This window comes from Xiphophorus couchianus, chromosome 12, assembly GCF_001444195.1.
Source record: "Xiphophorus couchianus chromosome 12, X_couchianus-1.0, whole genome shotgun sequence".
NCBI lineage: Eukaryota > Metazoa > Chordata > Actinopteri > Cyprinodontiformes > Poeciliidae > Xiphophorus > Xiphophorus couchianus.
The window spans coordinates 30,000,897-30,025,833 of NC_040239.1; the positions used below are offsets into that span (position 1 = coordinate 30,000,897).

Genomic DNA, 24,937 nt, shown 5'->3' on the forward strand with positions numbered 1-24,937 from the left:
TATATTTAATGTCAACACAATTGTTACAAAAAAGAAAAACACAAATGTCCTTACTTTTTATGTTAAATTTCATCATTTCAGATTGTAAATGAAGACTTAGACTTGTACTTTATTGATCCCTTGGGAAGACTCCCTCAGGAAATTGAAGATTAGATTAATTGAAATGTAGTTTTATGTTTATATATATAATTACATAAAGTTTTCAAGTGTCCAGAATATCTTCATCAATCCTTTTCCTCAGTTATGGATATATTTTTTTAATACTTTCAAATATATTTTACGGTAGTTGTTCCAAGTAGTATTATTATTAATTTAGTTGGTTGGTTGGTGAACATTTCTTGGTATGTGATTCTGTTGTTTTAACTATTACAAAAGCGCAGTGTCAGGTTTCATGATGATGTTTGAGAGTCCGTCCTGTGCAGTGATGCTGAGCGGATGAAACCAGGGACCCGGAGGGAAGGAGGCAGGCAGGCAGGCAGGCAGGCAGGCGGAGAGAGGATCCTCCTGAAAGGAAGAGGAGAAGAGCCGAAGCACCGATGCTGCCTTCACAAGCGGTGGGACCCGTGGACTGTCAGCGGCTGCAAATGGATCTTCGTCGGGCTTTAATCAATTCGTCAAGTTGGAAGAAATAGGAGAACCAAAGGTAGGGTCTTTGTTTTGGTCCGCTGTCTTTTTCACCCAGACTATGCTAACACTGCTAGCATAATGTTAGCATCAACAACCTAAAGTTCTCCGTAACTCGCTCAAAAAACGACCACGTCCCTTCTATAAAATGTAACAAACGCCACGAAAACACTACATTTCCACGTTCGTATCTTTTTGTTTTAAAAAGAAAGAAGGTCGTTATATCTATTGGAGTGGCTCTTAATTCAGCTGTAAAGTTAGCCCATTTATTTCGAAGCTAACGCGTAAGAACTTCACAATAAGCGTGTGCTGCTGTCACGTAGCTTCTCCATGTGGAGAGTTTTGCTTTTAGGACTTTAGTGCGGACTGGTAGGTCAACAAAGAGGTCAACAAAGAGGTCACTCTTTGTTGACCTCTGCTGTGAAAACAGCTTTAGCTTCAACTTTATTCGAAGTTTGTTGCTTGCTTTGCCTAAAGTCAAACCATGCGTCTTTATGTAAGCTCTAATTTTAATTTAATACTTCAATTGGTTGTAATTATCACATATACAGAATAAGTTTATAAGGGGTTTTTGCCTACGTGTCTTTCTTTGTGCTTTTATTTAGAAAGTATAAAACCAAACAGGAAGTTTAACTCCTGCCTCACAGTAGAGCTAACTAGCTAGTGAGGTTCATCTTAAACAGCTTCTCCTGATGTTTTTCGTATCAACAGTGACCCTGTTGCCTTTACACATCACGTATGCTTTGGTGATGAACATGTTTATGCACTTCTGTGAGCTGCTGTTAGCTTGACGGCTAACTGTTTGCTGTGGTTCTTCTAATGTTTGTGTTGCCAACGTAAAGGTTTCCCTGGTACCTCAGAAAACTCATAAGTGTCTTATTGGTGGCCTATAGACGCCCATCTGATGGAGCTTATTACTACGGAAACCCTGTCTCCTACTGTCCAGTTCCTTTGCAGTACTTAAAGTATAAATAATTGATACTTTAGATTATTTACACTCCACAATACACACTTGGACTACACTTCCAGAAGATAACATTTAAACGCTACAGTATTCATCTTAAGACATTCTTTGATAACTTTGTAAGATTTTTATTTTGGAATCCACTAAAAGATGTGCTTTAAATTCTCCCACCTGAGCTGTAGATTTCTGCATCTCCTCCAGTTACCATGGACCTCTTTGGCTTCTTCTCTGAATAGTGCAATCCTTTGTGTTATGATTTCACATGATTTCATTAAAAGTGTCAGGGTTAGAGGGACTGAATGCAAACACACCCTGCACTTTTCAGATTTGATTTGTGTAGCGTTTTGGCGACCGTGCGTCATTTTGAAACGTGAAAGTTGTGAAATGTGAATACTTTTCACAAACACGATATACCTTCCCCAGACGTCCTTACGCTCCAGCCGTAAGGCAGTGAAATGCCGGCGGCCGTCTCGTGACTCGAGGCTACGTTGCGAGCAGAAACGTGACATTCCAGCCCCTCCTATTAATAACACCATGTAAATTCAGTCTTGGACAACGTCTGCTCAGTCTCAGGCAGACCGATGCCGCCTTGTCCCTGCACAGTCGCCCCTGTAGAGTTGAAGCGTGAATTATTTTATTATATCTTTGGAGGCAGGGGGGAGACGCCGTCACAGGAAGCTGATGTTATGACCAGGGCATGCCTCCCGCAGTTAAAGCATGAACACTGCTCCTTCCCACCTCCGCCTCCTCCTCCTCCTGGGCTGTTTCATTCCCTCTTTCCCCCCAGTCCCATGCTTTTGTTCAGCTGTCTGTAAGAGAACAGTGCTCTCTCTTGTTGCTTTGGAAGTCTTGAACCGGGCTCCATCGCATTCATTAATACTTGGATCAGGTACTATTGATCTAAATTAGGTCAAGTGTGTGTGTTCTTCTGACCACAAACACTGGCCTGTAGATAGCTTACTGGTTACACACCTTTAGCGCATGTAAATAGTCCTGCTGGGAACACTTCTGCCAAATCATGCTAGTCGACAGTAGAGATGCACCAATCTGATATTAATATCTGTATCGGTACCAATATTGTCAGAAATTGTAGATCTGGTATTGGTGGCTATGTGTCCGATTCATAAGGGCGGATCTATTCAGTCTAATTATATGCTTTGTGCTTTGAGCGACTATACTTTATTTTTACATTATATTTAGAATTTGTAATTGCACTTTCTGAACAATTTGAAAGAAAGTTTGTTGCACTTTATTTTTTATGTTTGACCAAGATAGTCGACCTGTCTTTCTTTTATTATTACTTATTTTACATTAGCCATAAAATTGCACAAATTGAAAGTATGAAAATAAATTTGCTTAATGGAATTGTTGCAATTTTTGGGGGGAAAAAAGCATGTTTTTCAATTAAAAAGTTTTTGCTCTACAATGATTTAGTTTTTTCAGTCATATCTAAATAGCTGTATTTCACAAAACTGCAACACTTTTTTTTTCATCACGAGTCACATGATCAACAGCCAGAAGTTACTACTGGAGAAAACAACAAAGAAGATGACAGGAAGTGGTAGGAGGATGATGGTTGATGATGGAAAAACATTGTCTAGTTTTTCCTAGACATTGTGCAGCTCACAGCATCATACAGTTCATAAAAAGTAGTGTGTCAATCCAACGTGTTGAATCCATAACTTTTTCTGTAAAATTGCCGCAGCAACGCCCGAGCAAGACCCCGACATCTCCTCTGATTGGCTGCTAGATGATGAGCACTGAATTATAAATATATCATGTGACTGTTTACATCCATGGTTGTTTTACTCCTAATTGCACTGGCGGAACAAATTAAAGTTGTGTAGTTTTTACATGTTTGACCAAGCTTGTGAACCTGTTGGTGTATGTGAGTTTGCTGTACTGGTGCAGAGTTATTAAATAAATTTGTAATTAATTTATGTTGGTTATAAAAAAAGAAGAAGAATTTTAGACAGTTCAGCAATGTCTTTCAAGCCTCAGATATCGGTATTCATCGGTATTTGTATCGGAAGTGAAAAAAGTGGATCGGTGCATCCTTAGTTGATAGTTGTGGACATTTCGACGTTTAAGTAATCACGAATATCAGAACAGTAGATTCCTCACTACATGCATGTGGTTGTGCATTTACACATACTTGCATAAATACATATGTTTCCATGTAAAGCTTTGTGTTGATGGCCTAGCCCTGCAGGGTAAAGAGAGAGAGAGCGCAGAGCGTTTTGCAGTGTGGGAAGGGAAAAGCCTGCTCACTGCGCCTCATTTATCTGCTCTGTTGGTCCCCAGCGATCACTCCCACGTCTTTTCAGGCCAAATCAAAAGGGCCGCACTCCAGCTAACAGCTCTCCATTTCAGACATCTGCCTTGACACACATTCAGCTATTCAGAGAACTGGCTCGTTGTTCAGTGCACATGTCAGTACCTCTCTTTTCTGCCAAACTTGCGAATAAACTTGCAGATAATTGCAGGCGTAGAAGCATAACTGTAAACACAAGTGGAGCAATTAGATGCACAAAGACAGAGGAGGTCGTAAAGAAACAAACATGATGATGATGATGATGACTGGTTGTGTTGTGAACCAAGAGGCTATAAGGAAAAGCTACTGCAGCAGCTGCATTTTATATTGGCTATATCCGGCTTTCTTTTTCCCACCTTATTTTCTTTTTTGATTTAGAGTAAAATAAATGGACGTCATGATTTCCTTTGTTCCTAAGACTTTGTAGATCTATTTTATAAGCTTTCTGTTGTAGTTTTAACCCTTAAAAAAACGTTCCTCACAATAAATTATTATTTTTTGGCTTAAATCCCAAGACTGTAAAAGAGTTTCAGCAAACTTGACTCAAATCCTCACTGAAAGCCACGGCTGCAGCGTTTCAGCTGTTGATCTTTCTCAATTCTTTAGGCTGGAATTCGCCGGCGATCTAATTGTTTTTTCTGAATATCTCCTTCTGATCTCACCCAACAAATCCTTCACTTCATTTCTACAAACAGAAATGTAGCCTGCAGTCATTTGTCCATGACAGCCCGAATATGGTAACTGGGGAAAAAGACAAGGGATGACCAGTCTTACAACACAAGGTTTTCTGAAGCACAATATTCTTTCCAGCAGATGACTGGTATTTTTTGTTAAATCATTCAAGTGAGTAGTGAGATCTTTAGCTATATGTCTGAAAGAGCTTTCCACAAATGCATAATTCTTTTATAATATATGTTATTGGTGCTTTATTGCCAAGTTGAGCTATATGTGTTTTCATGAGACACAAACTCCTGTAGATAAATTCATATTTTATGTTTGGTAAAATGTTCTGGAAGTTTGCTGATTGTTTCACAGCCCAATTCACAAACTTTGTATTTGGACCTCAGTGGTGCTTTTTTTTTTTTTTTTTTCCCTATGGCCTGTGTAATGGTAACCACATGAACAGATTATTGGTAGGCGATATGGATTAAAAAGTTTTATCCCAATATTTTGTGATATTATTGTGATAACGATTTAAAGTGTCAACAAGAACTATTTATTATTTATTCACCAATTTGTTTTGGTCTAACATGAAATTCCACTAAAATACTTTAAAGTTTGTGGTTGTAGCATGAGAAAAAAAAAACGCGGAAAAAGTTTCTTGTATGTATTTTGGTCTTTATAAAGCATTTGTTGCTTCATGTTCACAATAGATCGTCATAAGATCTAGCACAGTGGGACTAGCGGGTTTGTTTAATGCTGCAGTTGAACGCCTAGCAGCTACATCCCCATTCTGATCATTTATAGAAAAAAAAATAAATCTTATAACTGAAGAGTTTTGAGTATTAAAAGCAGACCACTGAATGCAGGAAGCACCTGGACTTCGGAGACGCATCTGAAATCCATCACTGCTTGTGGTTTTTAAGAAAAGTGCTTTTATCTGCTAAAGTTATTTCTGAATCTATTGGGAGAAAACGTTGGCAAGAAAATGGCAGATTTATTCCCGCGTTCACCAAAAAGGGTTGATTTGCAGAATTGCCACAACACTGGCCCACTTATCCCTTGTTGGGATAAGTGGGCCAGCTTCCTGTCTTTCTGATTTAGTGCTTGTCTCATTGATGTTTCTGTCCAAACAAACAATTCTTATTGAGGGGGAAACAACAACAGCACTGACTCAGATGTAGATTGTAGCCGAGTTTCCTCTGTTAAATAAATCATTTCAGCTTAGCTTTTCATCTTGAGGGAAATCTGAAACATTTTATGTTGATCTTCTTTGTCTTCTGTTGTGTCCTGGCTTCCTTTTTATTCCTTTTGTGGCATCAGCAACCAAGAACAACTTGCAGTGTTTCTGGTTTTTTTTGTGGGTTTTTTGTTGCACATGTTTAACAGCCCCAGCCAAAATCAACACCTTGCTCACCACCAGATAAACTGGGTTTATTGGGGAAATGAAAAGCCCTCTGTCCAGGCGTTTGATTTGAATCATATGTTGCTAAACTAAAGCACATTTCTAATGAAGCCTAATTGCTCGATTTGCCCAGTTCAAATTGTTATTAGGAGCATTTCATCTTCTAAAGGTTTTAAAATAATGGTATTGATAAATTCCTCACTCCTTGGCTGTTGGATGAAAATCAGTCGGGGTTTTTTTTTTACCTTCTTAAGCTCACTGCCAGCCTCGCTGCTTTCAGCGTTCCATTTGATCTGTGGAGGAATCTGGATTTCCTTATTTGGTTCTGCTGATCTTTTAGAAGAAACACCAGAGAAATGCTTTTCTCCCTCATTTTTTTTTCATTGAAACGACCAGGTTGTCAATCTGACTTCTTCTGACATTTTGAACAGTAACTACTTTGAGGTTCCTGTGCTCAGTGCGATTGGTAGTGCAGCTGACAGGAACGTGCCAGTCTGAACTGAATCAACTTGACACATACATGAGAGCCATCTGGTGGAGGTCTGGGGAAGTCTTCTGATGCTGTCAGACAACAAATGATCTTTGAACAAAGGCGGACTAATTAAGATAATTGTGCTCGACCCACTAACACTAAATGATTAGATTTGAATGGAAGCAGTTTTTATCACCGGCTTCAGATAATCACTGGAGTGACTGAAATAAAACGTTGCTGGTTTAAGTAACGTCAGCGACGTCACAACAAGGCCTGTCGCGATAACCCGTTTTGCTGGATGATAAATTGTTCCGGACGTTTTTGTGACAAACTACAGCGTTGTTGTTTTGAGACCATTTTTAAAGTACTGTAATGGTGATGACGCAATGATAATAATTTTTTGAGATCAAAAAACTTTAAATTCTAACGAACAATTAACACTGGACTATTAAATATCCAAAAAATAAGTAAACAACAGAAACAATGAATCAAATTACCATAAATATAAAATCTCTGTAAATAAAATTGTCCTCCAAAAGAAGGGAGCGAAGCGCCAGACTGAAGATGTTTCTCATCCTATGTTTGGTAGAAAGAGACGAAAGTGAAAAATTAGAAAACATTCAAATGGAAATTATTGAGTTTGTTTTAATTGATCATTAACTGATGAGGTAAAATGAACTTATTGATAAGTTAAAACAAATTACAACCTGTCACAACCACAGAGTTCAACGTGTTTTATCAGGATTTTACCTAGTGAGTTAAAACAAAGTAAAGAATCGCTTCAAGCTGGAAGGAAAAGGTCGACTGTAAAACCTTTAAAAGAACAATAATCTGCAAAATACTGAAAAATAGCTGCCCACAGCGTGATGTTGCCACCACAGAGGAAGAGTCTTCTTCCTCGTGTTTATTAATTGGAAGGATCTACGGCTGCAACTAACAATTATTTTACTCATTGATCTGTCAATCATTCTGACGACTAGCCCGAAAAAAATTTTGGCATATTCTGCCAATTTTTCATTTCAGCATTTTTTGCAATGCATTAAAATATATAATTAAACTAATACAAATTCTCTTTTAAATAAGAAATAAACATTTTATTGCCTAAAATGCAATAAAAACAAGCATGTATTTATGTATGTATGTATGATTATTTTAATATTTGTAATTTTTTTTTAGTTCTGGCTTATTTGCTGCTGAGTGTTTTGTTCTTTCAGCAAATGTCCTTTTTTCCCTTCGTATACTCCAGTTATTGATTAATTAGTTGCTAAATTCATTGACAATTATTTCAATAATCTGTTCATCATAATTAATCCAATTAACTGTTTCAATACTAGAAGTGTCAGAGTAAAAGGAGCCGAATACAAATGACACTTTGCACATGTCAATTTCCTCTCGTTTTTCAGCAGGTATAACTACTTTTACCAGTTCCGTATTTCGGGGGAGGAGATCCTGTAGTGGGAGTTGCTGTGGGAGATTTCGTCAGCTTCCAGAATTTTTTCAAATCAAAACTGGAGCTGCCACTCTCCAGGCAGTCGTTGACTCCAGCTTTCTCCTCCCACCTTCCTTTTGTTTCAGCTTGAGCTGTAAATGTGTCAGCATCAGAGAACTCAGCATGAAGAAGTCGGCCCGGCCAGCGGCGAGTAAGGTCAGCGGGGAACGAGGGAAATCGGAGGCCGCCGGCGCCGGAAAGTCCTCAGCCAAAAGTGTCAGCGCCGCACCTCTGAATAAGGTGAAACTCGCCGTGTGATGAAGGACTTGGCCCCATGTAGCATCATTGTTTGTTTTTTGGTGTGATAGTGTTGGTTTTGTTCTTTCAGGTGAAAAGCAATGATGATCTTTTAGCGCCCATGGCCGGAGGGAATCCTGCCACTAAGACCAAGAAGACTGGCTCCATTGGAAGTAGCTCTACCAACCAAGAAATCAAGCCAAAAACTACATCAGGTATCCCACAGTCAATGCAAGGGACAGTATAATGGAAGATCCCGTTTTTAGAGCTTTACATAATGTTGTAATGGTATTCTCTCACCAAAAACATACCTGTTGTGTTGCCCTAATTCTTTAGTGCATGTTTGAGAAATCCTGTAGTCTCCCCGTGGCAACCGTTCAGGGTGCAGAAACACTTGGTCTCACTGGGCGTTGCCTTCCACTCAGCTTCTCCTCAGAGCTCAACCCCCACAGAGCAACTCCTTCCCCAGTGATTCCCCCACTCAGATCCTTCAGACTAGCCAGCAGCAATTAGCAAAAACCTGGTGGAATGGAGCATTAATACGTCTCAGGTTAACGCTGGTATAAACGTTGTTAAAGGGTTAATAGATGAGCCATGTTGTGATGACTCCCTGAAGGCGGAGTGTCGGAAAGAGCAGGAGCTTCTTAAAGAGACAGATGCCCAATTTCAAGCCGTTAAATTAGGAAGTCAAATTTTTTTCAAATCATGCTTGATTTTAAAGAAATCAAACATGATTGCATTTTTATAACAATTAAAATAAATGTAGTTGCTTGATTGAGCTATAAAATGTCATAATGTGCCTAGAAAACACATAATACTGCCCCTTCAATAAAGTCATCCAATAATTCATTATTACCTAGTCAGGTTTTCACATTTCCTATCAATTTGAAAGATATTTTTAACCCAAAAACACAACGGGCTGCTGGATGACTCCCCTAGCATCCTTATCGCTAGGAAAATCCTGGGTAGTCATCATCAGCAAAACGTCACAAAAATACATAATCCTGCCTCTAATTACCTGTACTACAAGTTCCACGTCTTTCGATTTCTGTCTTCAAAGGGTCTCTGTTCAAGCGTACATCAACGACTTCCAAGGAACCAAATTCTTCGCGAGATCGCCTTCGGACATCAAGAGGTTCAGCTGCTAAGAAGCAGTTGGCGTTGGGCAGCGCATCGGGGGATGTATCCTCGGGAAAACGCTCCCAGAGCCAGACTGTGGCCGAATCAGACGGCCGCATGAGCAAGTCCAAATCAGACGGCCAGATCAGCGATAAGGTCGCTCTGGAAGCCAAGGTGAAAGATCTGGTGGGTCTGGCTAACAGCAAAGACGTGGAGATCCTCCACCTCCGCAGCGAGCTGAGGGACATGAGGGCGCAGTTGAGCCTGGGGGGAAAGGAGGCGACGCCCCAGGAGCAGGAGGAAGAGGAGGCCGGGGAGGAAGAGAAGCCCCAGGTGTCAGCCATCACAGCCGCTGACGTGGAATCCACTCTGATCCTCTTGCAAGAGCAAAACCGAGCCATCCGAGAGGAGCTGAACCTGCTGAAGAGCGAGAACCGCATGCTGAAGGACCGGCTCAACGCGCTGGGCTTCTCCCTGGAGCAGCGGCTGGACGGAACCGACAAGCTCTTCAGCTATTCGTCCTCCCTGAGCCCGGACCTGTCGGCCAGCGGCGCGCACGGCGACACGGCCAGTGCCGGCGCGCTGACATCCTCGGTGGAGGGCTCGGCCCCTGGCTCCCTGGAGGACCTGCTGACGGGTCACCAGCACGGCGGCTCGGCAGACAACCTGGACAGCGAGTCCAGCGAGGTCTACCAGGCCGTCACGTCCAGCGACGACGCCCTGGACGCCCCCTCCGGCGCGTCCTCCTCGTCCGAGTCGGAGTGCGCCCCAGGCGTGGTGGCGGTGCGCTCGCGCAGGGGCAGCAGCGGCGACACCAGCGAGGTGTCGGTGGCCTGCCTGACGGAGCGCATCCACCAAATGGAGGAGAACCAGCACAGCACGGCGGAGGAGCTGCAGGCCACGCTGCAGGAGCTGGCCGACCTGCAGCAGATCACCCAGGAGCTGAACGGGGAGAACGAGCGGCTCGGCGAGGAGAAGGTCATCCTCATGGACTCGCTGTGCCAGCAGAGCGACAAGCTGGAGCAGTACGGCAGGCAGATCGAGTACCTGCGCTCGCTGCTGGACGAGCACCACGTCGCCTACGCGCTGGAGGAGGACATCAAGAGTGGCCGCTACCTGGAGCTGGAGCAGCGCTACGGCGACCTGGCCGACAACGCCCGCTTCGAGAGGGAGCAGCTGCTGGGCGTGCAGCAGCACCTGTCCAACACGCTCAAGATGGCCGAGCAGGACAACGCCGAGGCGCAGGAGATGATCGGCGCGCTGAAGGAGCGCAACCACCAGATGGAGCGCATCGTGGAGTCGGAGCGGCAGGACCGGGTGGCGCTGGAGGCGGCGCTGGATGAGTACAAGGCGGCGGTGAGCAGCGACCAGGCCGAGCTGGGCCGCTGCCGGGCGCAGCTGGAGCAGGAGAGGCAACGGGTGGCGGAGCTGTACTCGCTGCACACGGCCGGCGACAAGAACGACATCTGCCAGCTGCTGGAGGGCATGCGGCTGGGGAAGGAGGAGGCGGAGGCCAAGGCGGCCAAGATGCAGGAGGAGCTGGAGCGGGCGCACGGCGAGCTCGGCCGGCTGCAGGAGACTTTCTGCAAGGTTAGAGAGCACGAGGTCAAAGGTCAGGGAATGCGAATGTGGTCGATCTAATTTGGTTTTATTAGCGCTACGGTGGAAGGGCCAGAAAACAAATAATCAATTAATCACATGATGAGTTAAAATGATCTCAATAATTTCCCTTCTGATTATTAATAACTGTTTGAATGGCAATTCTGTTTTCAGATTCTGTTTATTGGAATTTCATGTCATGAACTAATAGAAAGCAATTCTGTTTTCAGATTATAAAGTTATAATCTGTTATCTATGGATTTTTTTTGTGTGTGTATGTTTTATTTATATTTTATTTAATGCTTTTGGTTATGTTTTTTTTTTGTTTGTGCATATTTGAAATATCTTCCAGTTCTAGAGGTAAGTGTTCTTTTACAAGACTGAAGTTTATTGGTCTTTCAGAGTGTGAACCTGCGTTTTTATGGCATCACTTGAAAATGCTCTCAAAACAACAATTTTATTGTTTATCACAATGATAATTATCTTACTTAGGGGGCTTACTATAAATACATACCGTTCTTACAATTTGAAAACTCCTTATAATTCACTCCTCTACACGACTTTCTATTAGTTCATCACATGAAATTCCAATAAAATACTTTAAGGATTGTGATTGTGAAGTGAAAGAATGTTTTTAAAAAAATCAAGAGCTATGAATATCACAATGATCCTCTGGAATGATTTTGTTAATTATTTTTGACGAAGGTTTCTGCTCTTCCTGCAGCTGGACGGTGAATACAGGGGCTTCCAGGAGCAGGCGCAGCGCCGGATCACCGAGCAGGAGGGCGCTCTGGAGAAGCGGCGCATCGAGCTGCAGGAGAAGGAGACGGAGATCGGCGACATGAAGGAGACCATCTTTGAGCTGGAGGACGAAGTGGAGCAGCACCGAGCCTTGAAGCTCCATGACAACCTCATCATCTCGGACCTGGAGAGTAAGTGGCCTCACATCAGACTGTAGTTGTCTAGAGAATACTAGATATTCTAGTATCCTAGGATATCTGGCATGTATTGATTTTCATACATAAAATCAATACATGGCAGTTTGATTTTATGTACGAATAAGTTAAACTTTTTACTGTACATATTCTCTGAAAACTATGGACTTCATAGCATTTCTGATAACCTTGTAGGCTTTAGTAAAAAGTATGTTTTTGTTTTTATTTCAGACTCTGTGAAAAAGCTGCAAGACCAGAAGCATGACATGGAGAGAGAGATCAAGACTCTCCATCGCAGACTCAGGGTAAGCACAAAGTTTGATCCTTGAACAGCAAATTGTTCCCCAGAGGCCTTTTGGAAAAACATTTCCACGGTTTTTATGCATCACGAGATGCGAAAGTTTCACATATCAGTTTTACATTGTATGGATTTATCAGCTTGAAATGCTGGCAGAAATACGTCTGCAGTTGTGGACAAACGGAGTTGAATCTCTCAAATAAGAAGCAATAAAATCGTTTTCACCTGGTGAACGTATTCATTAGGGTGTTATCAGACTGTTTATATTCAAATACATTAATAATATCAGCTAACTTTAGTGGAAATATTAACTTAATTAAGTAAACGAAGCTTGGTGCCATTGCTCATAAAAAGTACACCACCACAAAAAGTCAGTTTTGATTCAGTGATAACATTCTGCAAACTGCAATCTCAGCTGCTTTGTTCAGTGTTGACAGAAAGACATGAAGAGAATTCATCTGAGCTCAATGAATCGTGTAAATATTTACTCCGGCTCCTTTATCTTGTTGTGTGTGTTGGCGTGCAGGAGGAGTCGATGGAGTGGCGCCAGTTCCAGGCCGATCTGCAGACGGCCGTGGTCATCGCCAACGACATCAAGTCCGAGGCGCAGGAGGAGATAGGAGACCTGCGGCGCCGCCTGCAGGAGGCGCAGGAGAAGAACGAGAAGCTGAGCAAGGAGCTGGACGAGGTCAAGAGTCGCAAGTAAGTCAAAGCTCAGGAGCGAAAACTCCTCACAATGATCAATCAAGTGGTGGCGCCCCCAAAACATTTGATGTTTTAAGTCATTTCAGCGCTGTTTTTCTCTATCAGATTGTTTCTCTGAATTCTACCTTTTTTTTTCTTGTTTTGCCTGATGATGTTTTTGCAAATCCAGTCTTAAAACTCAAATCTGCCAAATAAATCTGAGGCAGGCTTTCAAGAGTGGATAAAGTGCAGGTTTACAAATCCTATAACACAGAAAAATTCAAATTAATAAATGAAATGTTCTTGCAACTCATACTAATTCAAATTCTTCAACATTCACATGCGATTATTTGCATATGCTAAACACATAAATGACATATACCTAAGAATCTTTGGTTATTTATTTGGACTTTGACCCACAGATGGACACAGAATTAGAATTGAGAAAAAAGTCAGAATTCTTTTTCTTTTTTTTTAATGGTGTTGATTATCTTCCATAATAATTTCTATGTACATTTTTTACTTGCCCAGTCTGGTCATCCCTGTGAAATCTTTCTAGGGGTTGCTACTGTAATCATATCCGTCTGACTGCTTTGTCACATTCACTTCAGTTTTTCAAAGTGCTTCTGTGTGTGTGTGTGTGTGTGTGTGTGTGTGTGTGTGTGTGTGTGTGTGTGTGTGTGTGTGCGCACATTGAGCTGAACCCTGTTGGTTTTCCAGGCAAGAGGAGGAGAGAGGCCGAGTGTACAACTACATGAATGCGGTGGAGCGGGACCTGGCGGCCCTCAGACAGGGGATGGGTCTCAGTCGGAGATCGTCCACCTCCTCAGAGCCGTCGCCCACCGTGAAGACGCTCATCAAGAGCTTCGACAGCGCCTCGCAAGGTACCGCTGCGTCTGAACCTGCTCCGCTTTCCGTCCAACCGACGCAGTCGTCTTAACGTTTGCATATCTCATGTTACGCACAGACACGTTGCCAAAGCAACATGCAACAATGCCACTATATGTCTCAAGATTCAACACCGGAAAAAAAAAAAACTCAACCATTTCCCACACAAAGAACAGAGCATTCAGTCAATTACAGCTTTATGTTGTAGACTTGATGTTTATTTTGCGATTGTTAATAAGTGATCGCTGTGGTAGATTAGCTACAGCAGCTGTTAGCTAATCTACCACTGCAGTGGTTGATTAGCTGATTTAAACACCTGCTCTACTGATGATCTGTCAGAGTTTGTAGTCATCTCCCTTCTGGAGGCGTTTTGCCGCCAAAGAGAGGTGAGGGTGGAATCTTACGCGCACAACTTCATGCTGTAAGAGGTGTATAAGTTATTTTGTTTCTTTTTCATCTTCTTTCATAGATGTGAAAATGGATTCTAAAACTTTTTCTTTTTTTTTTTGCCATCCTCTGTGTTTTTGTAGGCCCGCCCTCTAACGGCGCCGCCGTCGCTCCGACTGCTGTCGCTCCGACTGCCGTTGCTCCGACTGCCGTCGCTCCCCCGTTACCTCGGACCCCCCTCAGCCCCAGCCCCATGAAGACCCCCCCAGCAGCTGCTGTTTCACCCATGCAGGTGTGGAAAACAAAAACGGCATTACTGTAGTGTTGACATAACAACAGCTTCACAGATACACCGACTGGCCCCTCATTTCAATGATATCAAATCTATCTCTGTAAGCAATTTGTAAATCATGTTTGGTGTCTGGTTATACAATGAAACATTTTATTAAATAATAATAAAAATGGTAAATATTTAATTCAAAATTAAATAAATAAATAAATATGGTTGATAAGACATAATTACTAAATGCTCCAGCAAATAAATAAATACATTTTTCCTACTTGGGAACAGTTTATTTTACCAATAGCACTTAACTTATTTATGGAATTTTATTTTCCAACACTTTATTTTATTTTTATTATTTCATGGACTTATTTGTGTTTATTAAAAACTTCATTACTTATTAGCGTTTTTATTTCAGGCTCTTATTTCACTTTCTCCTATTCGAACTCTCTGTGGGAGTGGTCTGCTCAGATTTCTATTAATGATGAATATCGTTGGTTGTTATGAGCGGAAGGATGACACAACTTCAGTAATTAAAAAAAAAAAATTCCCAAAGTTTGAAATGATGACTTTTCATATTCGCATGAGTGAAATTTTTTTTTTACATACAAACTCAAATATACATAAAGGTAAGTGGATAAATGTCCCTTAGCAAGATTCACTTGAGCAGCACAGTTTTGGTTTTTTTTGTAGCCTTCAGTGATCTTTACTTTACTCTGAATGGATATCCCATCTTTGTAATTGGTCCACTTCTATTCTTGGCAGCCTTGTAAATCTACTAAAGTGCATGTTTTGGTATTTCAGAGACACTCCATTGCTGGGTCTATCGTGGCGACCAAACCCCTCTCATCGTTGAGTGACAAGAGACCCAGTTACACAGACATGACCATGCCAGGTAAATACGCTCTCCGCCCTGTAGAGTCATTCTTCTTCACAGCAACACCTCCAGAGATTCTGCAGTAGTTAATTGACTTTCTGTAGAATATTTTATGTAATATTCAAATGTTTTTGAGGCTCTACATTTTGGGTTTTTAACCATCTGTGACCCATAATTACGGAAAGGACATGAAATGAATTCCTGAAATATGAGTTTCACTTTCAAAACGAGCGGCAAGAAGTCTGCAGCTTTTTCACAATTTAAGTTTTTTTGTTGCAGCAAAAAACATTTTTTTTAACTTTTAGGATACAGCAAAAAAAAAAAAAAGTAAAAGAAATTCTCAAATCTTTTTGCACTTGTGAAGTGGAACAAAAACAATGCATCATTTTTAAAACATTTAACCAATAAAAAGCCTAAGAGATTAGCATGCATTAAATTAGCTTTCTAAAATAATGGCTTGTGTCTTTTTTTTTTGTTGCCAAAAGATCATTTAGGCAAAAAAAAAAAAATCACTCTTAGCAAAAAATTACTTGGGTCATTATTTTAGGAAAGTGACAAAACAAAATGCAGCAGCTAGAATAGTTATAATCTAATTGTATTTATATGCTTTAATGGCCTAATCAAAGTCTGTGGTAAGAGTACGAATGGCAGTCCGTGCTCACTATTCACCCAATGTGAACGAGACAAAGCCACGCAGGAGAATGAACGAGACCTGAATAAGTGTTTAGCTATTAAGCTGATGATATGAAAAAATGGGAAGAGTGTGAATACTTCTGCAAGGCGCTGCAGATGCAAATGTGAAAAAGCACTAAATACTGTGTTGTCAAGTAGCGTCACGTCATATGTCGTCATGGAAACAAGTCTGAATAGCTTGATCCCTCTTGTATGATACAAACGGGATCGCTTTTCTCCCGAGGCTCCAGTCGGGATTTATAAGGATTCTACGCAGAGCAGACGATGAGAGGGCAACATGAAGGACAACTCTGTCCCCTCCGTCCCCTCTGTCCCCTCCGTCCACTCATCCCCTCTGTCCCCTCCGTCCACTCCATCCCCTCCGTCCACTCCATCCCCTCTGTCCCCTCTGTCCCCTCTGTCCACTCCATCCCCTCTGTCCCCTCCGTCCACTCTGTCCACTCCATGTGGACAGAGTCCGTCCACTCTTAACTGCAGCGAGCTCAAGTGTTTTCTGCGAACGTGCAATCTTGGCCGTAGTTTCCAACGTTTGTTTACTTTTTCAGTGATTTATTGTTTTCTTGGTGAGGGAGGCGGCTTCGTGCCTCTGTATTCCCTGAACTCACAGGAACTGGAATGTGGCTCTTAGCTGACCCCCCCATCCTCCCCATGTCCCCGGTTACATCCACTTTTTGGGAGGAAGTTCGTCATGCAATCACTCAGCGGCGTCGATGTTGTCATGTACCCACAGCTGAGCACCTCCTCAGGGGAGCCCCGACCAGCCGACCGCCTCCCGTCCTGCAGAGGGTCTCCAACATCGACTCCACCAAGGCCATTTCAGGTTGGAGACGTCAGTCAAGAGTTAATGTGATATTTCAGAGCAGATCCGTTTGAATCCATGCTGTGATCTGTGTCCCGTAGTGTCGCGGAGGAGCAGTGAGGAGATGAAGAGGGATATATCGGCGTCGGACGGAGCCTCCTCCACCTCCCTCATGGCCATGAGCGCTGCTTCCTCCCCCCTCTCCCTCTCCTCCTCCTCCCCCACCGCCTCCGTCACGCCCACCACCCGCAGCCGCCTGAGGTACCGTCACAAATTGTGCTAAACGAGAAGGTTGTGCGAAGTTCCCGTATCTGTCCTGTCTCAGACGTTCCTCGTCTGCGTGAAATCACCTGATAAGTACAGAAGCGTTGCACCCAAATCACAAAAACTCAAAAAGCGAAGGAAAGCTGAAGACGTTCGCCCTTTTGGACCTTGAAATCTTTTCCCTGCTTATGAGTCTCTTGTCTGTTTCTCTAACAGAGAGGAGAGAAAGGACCCTCTGTCAGCGCTGGCCAGGGAGTATGGAGGCTCCAAGAGAAACGCTTTGCTCAAGTGGTGCCAAAAAAAGACTGAAGGTTATCAGGTATGAGAACCAACTTGATCTAAACGGAGGGTCCATTCACACCGTCCCTGTTTGTTCCGCTTTAATCAAACTCCAGTTTGTCTACCTTTAAAGTCTGGTTCGTTTGGGGAGGTGTGAACGCGTAGTGGAACTCTGATGCGGATCAAAAAAGTGAACTCTGCCTAAAAACCTTGGTCTCAATTCGGTTGAAGTGAACTTTGGCGCAGTACGAATGTATATGTGAACGCCAAGCGGACCGGGCGCAGACCACTCCAAAAGCAGGACGTGTTCTGCGGCGCAGGGAATTCTGGGTAAATCCAACCAAAACAAACATACAAGTCTTGCTCTGGGAGGAGAACTGGCTCGCTGCCTTCCACCAACGACAACAGAGGAATCCTAAAACCGCTGAAATGTGACGCTTCTCCATTTTTGTTCACATTTTGTGAAGAAGGAAGTGGCGCTCGGTGTCGTCTTTAGATGTTTTCTTTGTTTCCTTCAGTAGTTCTTGCTGCAGCGCCACCACAGGCAAGGAGGGGAACAGTATTTTCAAAGGTCTTGGGTCTTTTGACACAGTGCAGTGTGAAAGAGAACCACACCAGCTGAAAATGGAACAAATGTCCCCAATCGAACCAATTCTACCGAACTATCAGGAGTGAAAACACCATAAAACAGCGTTAAATAAATACGTTCAGACGGCTGTAGGGAAACTCACGAACAGCACAACTCAACTCAAACCCCACAGGTTGTTAAACAGTCTGTTTACAAGGAGAATGTTGGAGAAAACTCTGTAAGGTTTCTCCAAAGAAAACTGCTTGAAGCCAAACACAAGTCAAGTTATTGCACCTTTGGTAGCTAAATTCTTATTCCTGCCCAAAACATCACCAGTGACAACTCTTTCCTTTCGTGTGTACCGAAAAGTTAAAAGATTATTTTAAAAAAAGAAGAAAAGATTAAATAAAATATGCAGCGCTTTTCCGCTGCATCTGTGGCAGACTCTTATCTTCTTTCCAGGACGTCACTTCCCCACATCGCTGGTTTCATGGTTTCTTAAGTCTGAATCTTTGTTAACCTTAACTTTTATCAACATTCATGTATGTAAAAGGTGTGGCAGTCGACACGTTGACACTCTTCTTTCAACCTGACAGTTTGGCGGCGTTTCGGGGGGAAAAAAACCTGAGACGTAATTCTAGTTGTTAAAAGTTGGTTGATGTGCCTCTAAGGATGGCAGCTGTAACGGCAGTAAAACGTGGAGTTGATTCTGAGGTCTGAATCCAAATGCAGGTTGCACTTTTTAAGTTCTTCTTCATCCACTCCACTGTGTTTTGTTTCTCTCACAAAAAAAATCCCAGTAAAATTAGAGATGCAAGTTATCGATTGATGAGTTAACCTAAAGTTTTCTCTTGTGTCAAGAGGACCCATAGTCTTTGCATAACATAAGATTTTTCATAATATACTGAATTAAAAAAATATATATAAATTTTAAATTCAATTGTAACATTATTTTGTGACAGCTGTATTAAATACTGACTTAATAAACAGTTTCTCCTTGCCGTTCTGGTATGACCCCGCCATCTTTGTTTCTGCATCAGCCTGCTCCGCTTAAGGATGACCAGTGGCGCCTTCTGCTGGATGGTGGCCACACTACAACAATAAAAACAGGTCTAAATGGAAGATATTAGTTAAACGAGTGGAACTAATTTCAATCTAATAAACCATTAATCGACAATTAATTGTAAGTCGATTAATTGTTTGCACCCCTACCTAAAATAGGTTGATATTTCTTGGTTGTAATTTGATTAAAAAAGTAAAAAGGTGATTATTGTGTTTCCGAGGTATTTTTGTTGGTATGGATGGAGAATTGGCAGCAGGTTTGCCTCAGCAGTAAACAGGTTTGATTATGTGACTCAGAAAATGCCTGGGAAGTTGTCACAAGAGTCGTTTTCTTCCACATTGAAGGGACACAGGTCACGGTTACCATGGCTTCCTGCGTCTCTCCAGGAAGTGTGCAACATTAAGCACATTCTGCAAGTAACAAACGGACAAAACAGCGATGAGCCAGAGGGTGATGGGTTGTGATGTTGAGGAAATTGAAGCGTGCGATTACGGCGAATGTTTGCTGGAGGCTTTTATTTTTCCGTGTTTTTTTTTTTTTTTTTTTAAAGGTCGAGGCGATGATCGATGGCGGATGAGTTCTGCCTGTGCCGTTCAGATCGAGTTGCCGTTTTCTGTCAATAAATCCTGAACTTTTCCAGTTGTTATGAGAATAATGTTTCCAGAATAACGCGGCACCGTTTAATCGCCGCGCCTCTTTCCAGAACATCGACATCACCAACTTCAGCAGCAGTTGGAACGACGGCCTGGCCTTCTGCGCCTTGCTGCACACCTACCTGCCCGCACACATCCCATACCAGGAGCTCAGCAGTCAGGACAAGGCGAGCAGCGCTCCCTTTACATGGTTCCATTTCTACATTTGTACTTGTGACCTAAAGATGTCTCCCTTTCTCTCTTCAGAGGAGAAACTTCACGTTAGCTTTCCAGGCTGCAGAGAGCGTCGGCATCAAATGCACATTGGTAAGCTCTGCAGACGAGCTGTTACTCCAAATCCACTCAAACCTTTTTTTTTTGGTTGTTTGTTTTTTTGTATTTTTCCCGGGGACAGTGTGTAATCTTTACAAAAAGAAGAGATGCCTTACACCAGATTTAGCTCCCAGCTTCTCTCTGATAAGGATGCACCGATCTGCTTTTTATGTCTCCGATGTCAATCCGGCACAGAAAACAACTGCTGAATTGACTTGAGACATTTCTTTTTTTTTTTAAACAGAATTTATTCTGGGATTATAATCACAATTCAAAGGAAAACAAAAGCAGAACTCTAAGATCTATTTTAGTTCAAAATTAGATTGAAACAATTTCTCCACTATAAACATTGTTTGTAAGTTGATGAAAACAGTTTCCGCTTCACATTGTGCAGAAAACCATCTAGAGAAATGGTTCTGCCCACAGTTTTCACGTAGCAGATCATTCTCTGACAGGTGGAGAGAAAGCTTTACCTAGAGATAAAGAAATCCTCGTTCAGACGCTGCTGTTGCACGGAAACAGGTGCATCAGAAGACTTAGTTGCCTGGTAACCTCTCTTGCAGGGCGGATATGGTTTTAACCACTGAGTGCAACAAAAACAAACCCCAAACTAATCTCTGGTCTTGATCTGTCGTCTTTAAGGGCCACGCTTTCCCTCGGCCTCCGTCTTTTTCAAACCGCCTCCTTGTCTGTTGCAGGACATCAACGACATGGCCCACACGGAGCGGCCCGACTGGCAGAGCGTCATGACGTACGTCACCGCCATCTACAAATACTTCGAGACCTGACTCCCGACCGCAGCGCCTCGCACCCGCAGCAGCACAATCACAGTCGTGGCGACGCGCCTGGCAACCGTTAGACCTCACCGCCCCGACCCCACCACACGCTACTAGCTATTAGCTGAGCTTGGACCTCGAGCAGCTGGGGGTCAATCACATGTTTACCGTTGCACTAGTAAGCCATGAGAGGTAACCGGTCGAAGCCGGGTCTGCGCAGAATCCGCTGGATCCCCTGGAAAAAGTCCAGAAGATCCGTGGATCAGGAGCTGCAAAAGAAAAATGTCAGTGCCTTCTGTTTTGGCTTGTGTTGTTTTTGTTTCCACGATGTTTATGAGGTAGTTGTTCCAACCCTAAATTCACTCGGAAATTCTCAAAATGTCTTTCGTTTGGTCGGAACATTAAGCGGAGTTTACATTTTATGTGTGTGTTTTTTTTATGCCAGCCCGCAGCGTTGATTGGTTGGTTGCCTAATCTTTTGAAATATTCCTTTTGGAAACACTTTGGACTTGTTTTGCACCAAGTCTTCCAGACATGACAGTACGATGCAGATGCCTCTCTTTCAGCGGATAAAGTGCCTGTGAGTTTAATGCAGGAGAACCAAGAAATGAGCTCTGTGTCGCTTTGTGAAGTTGCCAAATAAGTATCATAGACTTCTAGTTGTTTTTTGGTTTTTTTTGTTTTCACCTGCTATAACCAGGATAAAGTGCTGTTAGGTTCTCCAGCTCCATCACCCAGTATAAGCCACACTAACTCACTCTTTATAGATCTGTGAAAGTTGATTCATATTCATTTAAAGTTGCATAAATATCCTAAAGCTTTCCTGATGGCTGTGTAACTTGTCTGCACTGTTCTCACTCGGCACACGGAGCACACGGCGTCATTCCTTCAGAACCAAAGCGTGAGCAGAGTGCAGCCCTCAGCGGAATGTGTTCTGTGGAAAAAAATCAGGCCTCGAGTTTGAGGGAAAAGTCTTGGAGTTGTTTGGATTGATGTGCGTTTTTCTTTCCTAATAATTGGAAGGGATTATCTGCGCTTTGTTTGTGTGTGTTCTTAATGCGAGGTTCGGCGCCGGGTTCAGCGTAAACGCCTGACTCTGGCCAAAGGAAATAAAAAAATCTGCATTCCAGCACCTCTAATGATCAATAACATGCTTTGTTTTGTAGTCAGAGTAATCCCAGCTTGTTCTAGACGGAGAGTGTGGGGGGGGCAACAGTTTTTCTTGGTTTTGCAGATAGTTGTGCGTTTCTCTTTGGCAGAGTCGTGTTGTAGCTGCAGAGGTCGTGTAAGTTACCAGCTGGCCGTCACCTCACATTGCAGACTGACCTAATCCTGGATAGCGACTAAACCGCCCAAATATCAAATTCTTCTCTGAACGAGACGTTTCTTGTGCTTCTAAATGACACAAAGTGACTATATAATCCATTCTGCAACTATCTGATTTTTTTTCTTCTTTTTCTTTATGTTTGTGTCTTTCCTTAGCATAACTATTGCACACTCGTGACACTGTGTGCCGTTAGTTCACTCGAAATCCAGCCTGCAACCGTTTAGTCAGGCTGTCTGACTGCTGTGGGCTGCCTGTGCCTCACACACAAAGTTATTATTTTATTTATTTGCATAGTTTTCATGAAGTCATTACTTGAGTGTCTTACCTATCTATGAAGTTATTGCACACACAGCAAGTAGCTGCACTGAGATAAGCTTTTTTTTTTCTTTCTTTGTATGCCACACTAATGTTCTTGCCTTAAGAGTCGAGCCGAGGCCTGCGCTACTGACAGCTGGACACCAGATTGGAAAGGACGTCCTGAAACATGCGAGGCTTTGTCCTTTGCCTTATTGAGAAACTCTGACATTTGCTGTGTAGAGGTTGAAATCTGTGACTGTGTATTAAGGTCGTTGTAAAGAGGAGAAAATAAAAGCTGTGTAAATTTCTGCCATAAAAGTTCTGAAATTTTCTAGGAAAAAAAAAATAAAACAAGGACATTTCTGAGGTCCACAAGTCAAAACTTTGCTAGGAAAAACTCTGGAATCTTGAGATTAATCTCAGCAAAATTCTAGAAAAAGCAAGAAAATGTCTGTTTGAATAATTGAACATTTTCTAGGAAAAAAAACAAGAAATTTTTAGGATTCATTTTCTAGAAAAACATTGAAATTTCACAGTTTGAAAACTCAAACTTGCTTGGAAAGTTTTGACAAACTCAGAAATCTCCACCGTTTCTTTCTTTCTAGAAATTTTCTAAGGTCAATCTCAAAATGTGAGTTTTTTGGTAGAAATGATCTCTCCCCTTTTTTCTGTCTACAACATCCCATCATAAGAACCACTCATCCGTCTCCCTGATATCAGAAGAAAGGGAGAGTACACACGGTGTCAGTCCACCTCCGCCAGCGGTATCAATAGCAACAAGGAAAAGCACTATTTTTGCCTCTCGGATGTGGAGGCTTGCCTGGTCTCATCGCCGCGGAGCGTACATCTGCTTTAGACATTCAGCGATTTAAAGATAGCACAAGAGCCTTCAACAATGGCTGCCTCTGCTCCGCGTACAAGATGGAGCGAGTTATTTACTGGCGTTGGAAGGAATTGGCTTCTTTTCACAAGCGGGGTGGGGGAAAAGTCGTGTGTGTGTGTGTGTGTGTGAGAGAGAGAGAGAGAGACAATGTGGTGCTGATTATCAGTCTAAACTCTAAAGTTTATTGCGGCGTGTTTTAATTCCACCGCCGGCGTTTTACTGCTCCTGACAGGAATCTGGGATTTGAAGCAGAATGTGTGTCTGGTCACACTTTATTGGTGCTGGGATGCCTTCTTCTTTTCTTTTTTTTTTTTTACGAGGTCCAGCATGTGCCGACGTGGAGTGATTGATGGACTCTGAGGCCCCGGCCTGCTGAGGAGGGAGCAGACAGCTGGCGAAAGCCGGGAAGCGCATTCCAGCTCCCCGCGATGCAGCAGCCGTCCGCGATGGGCGCGTCGCACAGCTTGGGGAACTTTAAACGGTTCCCTTTGCGGCGTATTGTTCTGAACAGGGAGGTGGATCCTGACAGGTCGTCTCACCACGTTTGTGTTCGTTTACTTGAAGAATCCTTTCGAGATTTCCACTGAACCTGCTCTAGTTTGCCTCGTTTGTTTCCCACGTTGCCTTCTGTTTATCTTTTTTTTTTCTTTCCAGTCACTGACATGTATTACTGAACATTACGTTTGTGAAAGTCAAAGCTGAAAGAATCAGAACTGAGTGTTTGTGCGAGTGTAAAAGCCACTAAGCTACAGTATTAAGGGCACACTATCATGAGTATGTAAGAAAATGTTATTCTGTTATTGTTTTATGTTGCTTTTTCTCCTGTAGCTATAAAAGAACGTTGAAAAGTACTTTTTTTGTCATCTTTATTTTGTTTTAGTTGTTGCCAACTTGGGACGGGTCAGACTGTCGACATCTGGGCTGGATTTAGAAAAGGCTGCGGCCCCGGGCCCCAAACATGTAGCATGTTTTACTATGCAATGTGTATAAAAGTCATAGAACATGGTAACACATTTCCCAAAGTCATACGAGGTGTGTTGTTGTAATATCATTACATTTTTATTTATGTGTACAATTCTCTGATATCGTCACCTTATTATAATAACGGCATTAGTGTTTTTTTGTTTGTGTTTTTTGCCAAAGGTGCTCCCCTCCCCCCCCCCCTTTCTTTTTCTTTTCTTTTTTCCCCAAATCATCTGGCAATAAAAAGGTGTCTTTCCTTTTCTTTTTCTTTTTTTTCAAAAATAACTTTTGGCCCAAACAAAGAGACTTGGGTTCTTATTTTAGGAGGGTGACGATTTCTGAAAACTCCAAACTTATAATGCATCTTTCTGGGACCAAAATGGAGCCATCTGACTTGGGACATTTTAGACCTGGTGATGTGTAGACCTGCCTATTAATGTACTGCTTTCATTTTACATCATGTTTGTTTGTTTTTTTTGGATAGGCCACCAAAACTGGCTCCAGCCCAGGGGCCCTTATCCTTCTAAAATCCTTCCTGGTCAACAATAAGAAAAAAAAAATATGGCAGTTATAGAGTATTGTCATAAAACAATAATCTAAATGCCATCCATCCATCCATCTTCTTCTGCTTATCCGGGGTCGGGGGTCGCGGGGGTAGCAGCTTCAGAAGGGAGGTCCAGACTTCCCTCTCCCCGGCCACTTCTTCTAGCTCTTCCGGGGGAATCCCGAGGCGTTCCCAGGCCAGCCGAGAGACATAGTCCCTCCAGCGTGTCCTGCGTCTTCCCCGGGGCCTCGTCCCGGTGGGACGTGCCCGGAACACCTCAC

At 42.6% G+C, this 24,937-nt stretch overlaps 1 protein-coding gene across 1 annotated transcript; it reads left to right on the forward strand.

The window, feature by feature from the left end:
• The first annotated feature begins 428 nt into the window (after positions 1–428).
• Positions 429–24,000, forward strand: specc1la (sperm antigen with calponin homology and coiled-coil domains 1-like a). Its single transcript, XM_028033820.1, has 16 exons — positions 429–643; positions 8,015–8,168; positions 8,257–8,380; positions 9,226–10,874; positions 11,608–11,815; positions 12,050–12,123; positions 12,643–12,818; positions 13,521–13,684; positions 14,219–14,367; positions 15,163–15,253; positions 16,659–16,748; positions 16,829–16,988; positions 17,208–17,310; positions 19,605–19,721; positions 19,801–19,860; positions 20,565–24,000. Exons 2-16 carry the CDS (start codon positions 8,052–8,054, stop codon positions 20,652–20,654), a joined length of 3,372 nt encoding a protein of 1,123 aa, XP_027889621.1. The 5' UTR covers positions 429–643; positions 8,015–8,051; the 3' UTR covers positions 20,655–24,000.
• The last annotated feature ends 937 nt before the right edge of the window (positions 24,001–24,937 follow it).